At 37.5% G+C, this 11454-nt stretch overlaps 1 protein-coding gene and 1 non-coding gene across 2 annotated transcripts; one reads left to right on the forward strand and one right to left on the reverse strand.

Moving 5' to 3' along the window:
- Window positions 1-225: 225 nt before the first annotated feature.
- On the forward strand, window positions 226-331 carry LOC141609867 (small nucleolar RNA R71). Its single transcript, XR_012527774.1, has one exon. It is a non-coding gene; the product is annotated as a small nucleolar RNA R71 (small nucleolar RNA).
- Window positions 332-4070: 3739 nt separating this feature from the next.
- On the reverse strand, window positions 4071-10212 carry LOC141605494 (G-protein coupled receptor 1). The gene is made up of 9 exons (XM_074424293.1): window positions 9843-10212; window positions 9605-9636; window positions 9343-9512; window positions 8688-8782; window positions 6462-6563; window positions 6097-6153; window positions 5426-5569; window positions 5098-5168; window positions 4071-4831 (listed from the first exon to the last, which is right to left on the reverse strand). The coding sequence occupies exons 1-9, from the start codon at window positions 9999-10001 to the stop codon at window positions 4720-4722; spliced, it is 942 nt and encodes a 313-aa protein (XP_074280394.1). The 5' UTR covers window positions 10002-10212; the 3' UTR covers window positions 4071-4719.
- Between the last annotated feature and the right edge of the window lie 1242 nt (window positions 10213-11454).

Here is an 11454-nt window from a genome sequence, read left to right on the forward strand (position 1 = left end):
GCTTCCAGCTGAGCCACAACTGCATTATCAACAGAAGAAACCGTCGTAATGCCATCTCTTGGATTCTCATATTCAGCACAATGGGTAGCCATCTCCTCTATGATTCCCCAACCTTTGTCATCATCATTATTCTTCTGGAATCGACCGTTGGATGAAGCATCCAAGATAGCACGGTCATCGTAATACAAGCCATTATAAAACTGGTTGCATAGAAACCATTGATCGAAACCGTGATGAGGAAGAGACCGCACCAATTTCTTGAACCGACTCCAAGCTTCATAAAAGTTCTCATCTGGCGTTTGCTTGAAACTTGTAATCTTTCCTCTCAGCTGATTAGTTCGTTGTGGAGGAAAGTACCTCTTATAGAAGGCTAGGGCCAGGGCCTCCCAGTTGGTAATCCCAGCTGCAACTCTATCAAGATCGGTGAGCCATTCTCGGGCTCCATCGGTCGGAGAAATAGGACCTCCTTAATCTTATCCTGCGTCACTCCCTTAGTAGCGGGAATGGTAGAACAGTAGTCTGTGAAAACCTCTATGTGCTTTCGCGGATCCTCACCAGCTACACCACGATTCTCTCGACCAAGTTGATATAAGACGGCCGAATGTCGAAAGTACTACCATCCTCTGTTGCAAGGTTGAAACCTTTAGGGAGAAGCGGCTGTAGGCTCAGAGTGACTCGCGATGTTAGGCATCTTCACAGAATTAGCAGCAGAAATAGAATTGTCTTCTTCGAAAGACTGGTCTTCTGCAAATAAGAAGTGTTCAAGATCGGGTTTAAAAGTACTCAAGGCTTCCTTTTGATTATTTCTCAGCAATCTTTGTCTATAGCGAAAAGTCCGCTCCGGTTCAGGATCAGTTGGCACTAATTCTGACCTGTTAGACCTGGGCATAAACAACACTAGAGAAAATAAATAAGAATTGTCTCAAGGAATTAAAAATTCCCTGAGACGAAGACAAACGAAAATAAACAGATAAATAGGCTAATTGCCTCCCCGGCAACGATGCCCAAAATTTGATACCGTCGTTTTAGTACCAAAAATAAATACCTAAAATAACTAACAGAAGCTAGTGGAAGTAGGGTCGATCTCCACAGGGAGGCTATTATATCTATCTGTTATCTAAGTTCGTCAGGTAGCAAATGGGGGTTTTAAATTATTTCTAAACTAACAGAGATAAAGGCAAGAGAAAAGAGAGAATTAATAAAGATGTAGTCAATTAAAGAGAAATATGCTAGGAAGTCGGTTCACCATGGCAATTAATTAACTTCGTCATAAATAGCTCAGACGATCTAATGTGAGAAGGGTAATGGAAAGGTCCTTCCGGTCCGCTATCTGCCCAAGAATACAACTAACTTAACTTCCGTCCTCATTAGGGTAGTCTACCGTTCATAACAGGTCTGTTCATTCCAATATTCCGATCTAGGATTGAATTTAACCAATTTAACTAGTTTAGAAGCGTGCACTCAACTAAACGATTACAATTATATTGTCATAAAACACTTCTCACAATTTAATCATCTAACCTACTCACAACATCGTCAACTCACTACCATGGTTCCCCTAATCCTAACATAAAGAGATTTAGCTACTCATGCTATTAATGAAATAAACAACAACACCAATGAATAAACTAGTAGAAGACATAATAGAAAGATTAAAGGAACGATATTGCATAAATTAATAACAATGATTAAACTGAAATTAAGAAGCAAAATAATGAAGAGCAAAGGAAATTAGATTAAGTATAGAGAGTAGAGAAAGATTACAAAGAAGTGAATCCGGCAATAAGAGCAAAAGCAACGTAGCAAAGGAGAAGGGAGAAGTCTGCTTAACAGAGTAATTAAGAAAAATAATAGAGTGTAAAGTGATGATAAGAGAGATGATGTTTAACCTAATGACGTCTTCACCTTATATAGGGAAGCGTTTATTAACTAAAACATTAACTAATCACGGAATAAAATCCCGTGTAAATCAGCAAAGTACTCGATCGAGGCATTTGAGACCTTTCGATCGAGTAACTTCCCATCAAATCCTCTCGATCGAACAGAAACAGCCTTCGATCGAGAGCCTCTAGATTAGCACCCTTCGATCGAGTTCAGCAGGGACTCGATCGAACATCTTGAACCGTCAAAACCACTCGATCGACCAAAAGAGCTCTCGATTGAATGGTTAGCCACTGAAAACAGCTTGATCACGTTTGGTCAGCTTCCAAGGACTTCCTTCACGCTTCTCGAGGCACGACATTCCCCTCTAAATCCTCCATCTCCATAAATGCATGCTAAGAGGACTGAATAAGGCACGATTTCACCACTTTGAGGTCCGTTCCTGCAAATGAGACGAAACAAACCAAAGTAGCCTATTCGGGGCATTTTGCAATACAAAACTATAAAAACGACATGGAAATGCGTGCAATAAGAGGCTAAAAACACTATATAAATTGCATGTATCATGAAGCCATTTTCCAAAGTTTACAATTTCATACTCACTTGAAACATTTGTTCTATATTTCAGGTTTTGAAAACCCGAGCCTACGTGAACACCATTTTGACAAATACTTTCAAAACCGACCCAAAACAACTAATATTTTATTTTTAAACACTATTTTAGGGTAGGGATGGTAACATACTCGATCCATTTTGACACCATATGTAGACCATAAGCTTGAAATATGGAGCAATTTTAGGGTAGGGATGGTAACATACTCGATCCAAGTCATACTGGTGGATCTTGATATAAGAGTTTAGAACGAGCAGATTACGTGATTTAGGAGAGACTTTTTAGTCCTCCTTATCCATAAATAATCTGATAAACCAAACTAGTATATGACCCGTGCTAAAGCACGGCATTTTAAGATTTTGTTTATAAAGAGGGAAAACAATAAAATTGTTTTTGACATAAAATATATGGTACTTTTAAGTTAATGTTATAATATAGATAAATAATCTGATAAACCAAACTAGTATAGGACCCGTGCTAAAGCACAGCATTTTAAGATTTTGTTTATAAAGAGGGAAAACAATAAAATTGTTTTTGACATAAAATATATGGTACTTTTAAGTTAATGTTATAATATAGTAGATATATCATTAGCAAGGAGGAAAAAAATAATGTTTATTACCGTAAAAGATAGTTGAAACTAAGTTAGTCTTGTTTCGAACTATTAATAATAATACTATAATGTTAAATCAATAAGGGGAACTAATTTATGAAATTAAATTAGATGTAAATTATAATTAAAAAAAACTATTAGCCTTATAAAAAAAAAATGGTCGAAATAATACACTACGCGTTTAAAGAGACGATTTTAAAATTATTAAACTAAAATTTCACTTTCTATTTCCTATAAGAAAATTCATCAAAATTGACACACATCAAATTATTGTATATTTGGGGTAATTTATTGCGATTTGAAAAGTCAGAGAATTATTTTGGTTCTAACGTTAGAATGTTAGTAATGAGATCTGCCAAATTATATAGAAACAATTTGTTTCCATATAGGATTGTTAATTATCAAAGTCAGATTTTTTTTGGTTATACGCTGGAATGGTGGTAATCAATGGGAAATCAATTTGTTTCCATATACGATTCTTAATTAGAAAAGTCAAAAGAATATTTTGGTTATACGTTGGAATGGTGGTAATCAATGGAAATCAATTTGTTTCTATATAGGATTCTTAATTAGAAAAGTCAAAGATTATTTTTAAATAGTGGGCTCAACTCAGAATCTTATTTGTGGTGTTTTCAGTCCATAAAGCATATGCCCATTACAGTAGGGAGCAGTTGGGCGGGAAAATACTAAGAGAATTTTATTCTCTTACTAGTTGGGGGGATTCTTAATTAGAAAAGTCAAAGATTATTTTTAAATAGTGGGCTCAACTCAGAATCTTATTTGTGGTGTTTTCAGTCCATAAAGCACAGGCCCATTAAAGTAGGGAGCAGTTGGGCAGGAGAATACTAAGAGAATTTTATTCTCTTAGTAGTAGGGGGGATTTTAGTAATTGAGCTCCGCCCTATTTACATTGAACATATTAATGGATGTACGAATAAGCCTTGTGCTGGATACATTGGCTTTACCTAACAACATTTCAATGACAAGTACTACTAGTAGGCAGTAGCAATTGTAATACATTTGCGAGGTATACAAAATCAGGGGGATCCATGGAACAATAAATTAACAAGCAGAGAGTACTCCGTCGACAGGGTTTGTTGTGCAAAGTGAGACAGAAACAGGTGCAAACGGAATACACGGCGTATAAACCTTGTTACCGCAATGAGCTCAATTTCTACAATTTTCAAAACATTCAAAGCAAGTGAACCTTTTTGCCCTGTCTTTTCCCATAATCACTACCAAGAACCAGGACTCCACAAAACCATAGACCTTTACGCTACGAGGGGAAAAAAATGGACATCCTCGTACAGCTCAAAAAAGAGAAGAACCTTTTTCCAGGAAACCAATTTCTGCCGCTTTTAATGCTCGAGAAGTGTGATTGCCACGGACGAAGATGTTGTCTCGAGGTTAAATACCTTGTTATATACTACGGGATACAATTGAATCTGCCAACAACTAAGTTGATCGCCTGGTGCAGTAATTCCCATGAATAGCTGCAGCGCAACTAACAAAGATACGAAATGAGATCCCTTCGTAAACTCTCCACTTGACAAAGTCAGACGTCAGCATCCATATCCTCGGTTCCAAGTCCCAAATAATTACAGCAAATCTACTACTGCTGTTCTTGTACCCTAAGCGGAACAAGTTCACTTTCTTGCCGTTGACCTCTGAACTTAGAACTCCGAAGTAGGAGATCCCATCTTCTTAATCTCTCAGGGAAATATCTGATGATTTCAAACATACAAGTATTTCTCAGGCCACTATGTTCAAAATAAAGATGGATTCAGCATTAGTGGAAGCACTGAGCAATGCCCAAATATGCTTTCGCATACAATAAAAATCACCGGAGATTTCTTAGTCTAGTGGTTAGGACAGAGGTATTGTGGACAATAGGTCCCAGATTCGAATCCCCCCTCCCCTGTATTGTTATGCGACTTTGTGCGCGCTTCGATTGACCAAAAAAAAAATACAATAGAAATCATTGACTTACAGATCTAATCTTTCTGAAAGTGTCCTCCGTACTGAAGAATTTAGACCATAAGCTATTGAGTTGAAGAGGCCCTGAGAAATTTAAAAAGTGGATAATTAGCCAATCAATTTACAGAAAAAAAATACACAGAACAAATGATATACACTGCCTCATTATCTTTCAAACAAATTGTCATCTGTTAAATAATCTACACTTTATTATTAATGGTCCAGACACCACATGGATACAATTTGACCTAATCCAGATGAGAGGCCCTAGAAGGACACGCATTCACAAATTTTCACTCTGAAGGTTGACAAGTAAAATCATCCACAAAATCTGAAAATACCATTAACGCAGCAGTCCCAACATCAAGAAACGATAGCCAAAAGATTTTGTGGCCTGGTTCAAGAAAGTCATGAATCCGGTTAATTGTAGCAAAAGCCCAGGAGCCAATAAGGATTAGCGGATAGTAACCCCATCGATTCAAGGCCTGTAAACAAATAAAAATATATAGCTGTCAGGATTGACACTCGACAATAACTTAAGATTGAACCGTCGAGAAATTTCAGAGAGCAAACGATCAGAGTCAAGAAGACCAGGTGAACATTCAAGTTAGTATATGGGCCTAGGGCCTCCCATAAAATAGCATGTTGGAGTTGAAAGTCACAAGCATTTACGATGTTGGCAATATAAAGGAACTCAACAACTGGCGTGGATACAAAAACTTCCAAATTCCATGTGTGATACGAAGAAAAACTGGAAATCAAAGGGAAAAAACAGATGTTGGCATGCAGAAGACTCAACGGCGAAATGCCTAAATAAAACAACATAGAGAGGAAAAAAGAGTTTTGCATGTCAATGAACTGGCAGAGACACAAATTATTGAAATTACAAATACATTAGCAGCAGCAACATGAAGAAAGAACAACCGAGAAAGTAGGAAGTAGAAGATAAAGAGAAAGAACAGAAGCCTACACACACAAAGGAAAGGAACAAAGAGTTCGATCTACTACTTACTCTCATGTCTGACCTAGCATCAGAATGAAGTTCCCGGTCGGACATGCCAGCTGCCATCTGAAATTTTGAAACAATCTTTCAGAGATTAGCCTTTATTGCAAGCTGGAAATTTTGAACAAAGATGTCTATTAATCAGTATGAATCTTTCCACTTCCAATGAAGTTGAATGTTTATTTTATTTAATGGCGTAGCAAACAGCAGAAGCGTATTTTCTATCAGGGGTCCAAAACAGCTTCACACAGATTTAATTCCAGGTGTAACGCTGCTTCGGCCCAGACTACCCATTTGCTGTTGAAGCATCACCAGTATAGATAAGCTAACTAGCCAGTTATTATGGAGTACAGCAAAAATAAAGAATGACATACTCGAGTTGCGCTTTTCAGCATCCGAATCACTTGAAGGTAGGTAAAACCATTGTACAAAATCGCACCCCATAGTGGACCATAAAAAGTTCCGAAGTGAACAACCTACAGAAAATGCACATGATTCTTATTTTGATATCATATCTATAGATATTCAACTAATGAAAAATATAGCAATCCAACAATTGAACAGCCTCAACAAATCAACATGGATGTTATATTTTCACCAGCCTCCAAAACAAGAAGAAAAAAAAAAAGATGCATAGGAGTATTAATAACACACCTAATTATCATGATGTAAAATATGACACAAGCTTTCCTAGTTTTTACTACTTCCTCTTTTTCTAGATCTCTTCCCATTTGATTTTTTAAGGTCAAATTTTAAAACTTACATAAGTTATCAAAAGCATGGTTACCATATTCGATATGAATACGCCCATGGCGATTCGCGATTCGCTCTTAAAGAATACTCCCTCCTATCCAAACCAAACTACCCACACACTATTTAAAGTCACACTTGTTAAATTTTGAACTTGATTATATTTAGTGAAATTTTAAAAATTTGTATATAAAATTGGCATATTTACGTGTGTTATAAAAAGAGGTTTCGAAAAATTATAATTTCGACACAAAAAAGTATTATATAGAAGAAAAACGTGGTCAAAGTGTCGTCTCGTAGGCTGTGAAAAGTCAACTGGGTAGTTTGGTGTGGATAGGAGGGAGTATGTGTTATGTGTATTATTATTAAGCGACATGATAGAATTCGCTCTTAACGATTCGTGATTCGTAGGGTACCCAAGCGAATCCGACGTTGATCAAAAGAATATGCAAATAAATAAATACAAAACTATAAGATTTATAGTCCACTATGATATTTACAATGGTTAAGAAAATATTTCACAAAATCATATATTCAACAAAAAATACAGGGTTTTTCTATACTATAACCCTCAATTATCAACTTCCCTAAGCTGCACCCTAACCTTTTTCTAAATACTTGCCGTTCCCCCCAACTCTATTAACGACTCCAAAGCCTAACCTAAAGTAACATCTCATCACCCTTAATCCGTTAAATGATGCTTTGTCAAATGATTATCCATTAATTGACTTTCATGAACACTAATCCTTCCACCTTCATCCTTCGCAAAACAAACATCTCTCTTTCCACCTTCATCCTCTATTCTCTAATAAAAATTAACAACGACCCACTTTTCCCTCACCTCCCTCACCACTTCAGGGTACTATCATTGATAGCCGTCTAGACATCACCGGTAACCATCACCAGTTGTCCACTAGCGCCCCTCCCCCAAGTCCCCAACCCACCCACACTGGTAGTCTTCCGTTCGTCTATTTTCCAGTAACCACGACGTTTGGGGTTGTTTTCATTGCCTTTGCGAGACCACCCCCTTCCTCGTCATACTCCCATCCACGCAACTCCCTCTTCGTGAGGTGAATTTAAGTTAAATACAGAGATCATTGGGGCTGACAACAGTGGTGGCTGAGCAACGACAAGGTGGCAGTAGGCGGTGGTGGAAGATTAGGGTTAACATAGAAAAAACATGTAAAGACAAATGCAAAGAACATCAAAAGCAGTAGTACTTTACATTTCTGAATACGGAGTATATGATTTTGACATGTGTGATTGAAACTAAAAGGGTTGATGGTAATCAACTCTCCACTCTTCACAAACTCCCACTTCCACCCCAAAAAAACACTACCAAATAAAGTAAATGGCAGCACTGTCAAATGTATGGGAAACAGGTCAACAACTGCTGATTCTCCACTAAACAACCCTAACAAATTTAGATGTCATAGTGACTGCCAGGACTGTCGACCTAGTTGTTTGTTTATTGGTCCGCTCCCACGAGCATAAAAAGTACAGTTACTGAAAGAAAAAAAATTCAGGAATTAAGAACCAGGGAGTGATGTAACGGCACAACGAATTTCAAATTTTAGGACCACATTCATCAACTTATTACCAAAATATTGGGTAAATACCAGTTTCATCCTAGAAGGTCAAACTTTATGATGACTATCATCGAATATAGTACCATCAAATTTGGCTTCAAAAGTACTATCATTACATCCTATTTTTAATGAAAGTATTTTCAAAGAATTACTGGTTCCAAGTTCTGATTTGTAAATAACTAACTCCTAACGGAGGGAATAACAATACGATTAACAAGAGCAAAACGAACAGGTAGTCTATTTACTCTATTGTCTACTTGCCTTTCCTGCAAGCCCTGTTTGGGACCAGCACCAAGCACGAATGTGACCATGGTGATTACCAATGGATCGCATGATAGTCAGCACAAGTGAGGTTCCTGCAGGGACATAAAATCTCAGGAGTTAACATCATGAAAGTAAAGCAATATAACCTTTTTCTATACCCAGTTTAACGAAAAAAAGAAAAAAAAAAAAAAAAAGAGTACTACACCTCTATCAGTAACGTTGGAACAAGAAAGAAAGGGGTGAATGCGTGGAACATGACACTATAATAGACTCATTATCCCTGGAAGGTGGAATTATCCTCATTATATACTCCTTCCGTCCTGGTCATTTGTTTACCATTTCCATTTTAGGGTATCTCATCATTTGTGTACGTTTCTATAATGGGGATGGTTTATATGAGTATTTTGATCATCCATATCCATAATGATCCACTTGTGATTCAATAACACTAACCACAAGTGGTCTCCTCCCATTTCCTTATAATTGTGCCAAAAGCAAAGGTAAACAAATGACCGGGACAGAGGGAGTACTTATGATGTAATAAGCGCAAGGAAGTGAGTTAGTTACAAGTTTATATGCGCATTAGAGCCTTGCTTACGTAAATCCTCTAATTGACAACTTCCAATGAATAGAACACAACACAGATTCATACCCCAGACATAGAGGTGGAAAACAGGCTCGAAATCTTCAACATCAGTCTTGTGTTGAACAACAGTGCGATGAAGAGTAAAAGCTATAGTAGTAGTCCATAAAAAAGACGCAACGCAAAAGAAATGAGTGCTGTAGCCCTGAGCATAGCAGAAGAATCCTGTAGATGGATCACTACACAAAGGAAACGAAAGCCGTCAGCTTAAATATACGGAGTATAACACCTTAAAAAAGACGAAGATAAAAAGTCAAGTCAAAGTGCATACCCAATTATGTTGAAGAAGCTGCAAAGCATGTCCTGCAATATATCAGAAACACCAGACCACTTAAAATACACCTTTCAGCAAACTGCGTTGCGGTTTTATTCCACATTTTCATTCTAGTAAGTAATCGGTTTCGTAATCGTAAATTAAATATACTGAATGAAACAATTGATTGGACCTCAACCATCAGCTAACGGTTTAATATCGTGATATCGAAATCGAAAGAGAGAAAAGGACTAACAGAGAGAGCGAGAAGAAAGACGAGTTTGAAGGAGAATTTGCGAAGGTCTTTGAAGAGAAGGTAGCACAAGACGATGAAGCCAGAGCCCAGTAATGATAGAGTTGATGCACCTGTGTTCACTGTTGCCAGTATTCCCCTTTCATCGTTTGATAATCCCATTCCCACACTCTTTTTTCCTAATCTTCCCTCTTTCGTCTTTAACCCTAATTCTGATATTCAGTTATTTCTTACTCCAACATCTTCATCATGCCCTTGTTGATTTCTTCCTTGTCACTTTAATTAATTAACTTGATTTGTTTTTGGATTGAATTCGCTTTGTCCCTCTTTTTGCACGTTAGATTTAGATACCAAAATCTAAAATAAATTGAATGATGAATCATTAGACCGTTAACTTTTTAATTAGGGTTATTTAACGTGAATACTCCGAACTATTGGTCACCTTCTCAAAATACTCCCAACATCAAATTAACTCACAATAAAATATACTATTGACATTCTCGTCTCATATTATACTCGGGTAATTTATGACCTGCAAAATCAGGTTAAAAAAACAAGTGTTTTCCCTTACCACTAGTAAATCACCCACCCAACCACCAGCACCCAATCATTCTCCATTTACCTGCCATACTCATCACCTTCCTTGCATTTACACCATCGTCAACCACAATTCAACATTGCGGCCTCCCGGATTTCGTCGCCGTCTCCTACCCATAAAACAAAAACACCACCATTCAGGCAACGAACACCACCATTCAGACATCCAACACCACCATCGAGTACCGCTACTCCGACATGCATCCTGATAAACCGTGCCTTGTGGCCTTGCCTCATTGGCGTCATCGTTGTGCCTCTCCATCAATTATATTGTCAATGAAAATTTTCAGAACCCTAGATCCCCAAATTAATTTGGGGGTAAAGGCTATTTTGGAGTTATTTAGAGTGGTGGTTGTGCATCTTCATTGCCAATGAATTGTAAAACTAAAATGGAAGAAAATGCCAAGATATGTAGACTAATATAGACAGAGTTGTATTTTAGTTGCCTGGAATCAATTTGAGACCACCAATATGATGCATGGTTTGTATCATACTGATGCAGAAAGCAAAATGCAGAAAAAGGCTAGATGTCTCTGACTACTATACCATGTTCATGATAGTTCGCCTGATGGTTCTTCGATTGGAATAAACCGGAACAACAAGGAAGTCGTTATGATGGTTTTGAAATGGGCTTAGGTGCTCCGTAAGCTGGGCGTAGGTGGTTATGGGTGGATGGTGGCGTATGCGGCGGCGTTAATTTGGGACGTTAAGGGTAGAGTGGGTTAATGGGTGGGTTTGTTTGGAATATTAGAGAAGGTGACCTGCTAAATAGGTAGTCGGTTACCAAGTGTAATACGAGAAGAGAGGGTTAATAGTATGTTTTATTGTGAGTTAAATTAAAGTTTGTGGTATTTTGAGAAGGTCGTCAATAGTTTGGAGTATTCGTATTAAATAACCCTTTTAATTATTCTTTGTAAATATAGATCTCCAAAGTTAGGGATTGTGCCCGAGGCTGGGTGGATCTAGACTTGTCTTACTAATAATTGCCACGCGAACATTATACTCGAGCCTGCTTTAT

The sequence above is a fragment of the Silene latifolia genome, chromosome 10 (assembly GCF_048544455.1).
Source record: "Silene latifolia isolate original U9 population chromosome 10, ASM4854445v1, whole genome shotgun sequence".
Classification (NCBI taxonomy): domain Eukaryota; kingdom Viridiplantae; phylum Streptophyta; class Magnoliopsida; order Caryophyllales; family Caryophyllaceae; genus Silene; species Silene latifolia.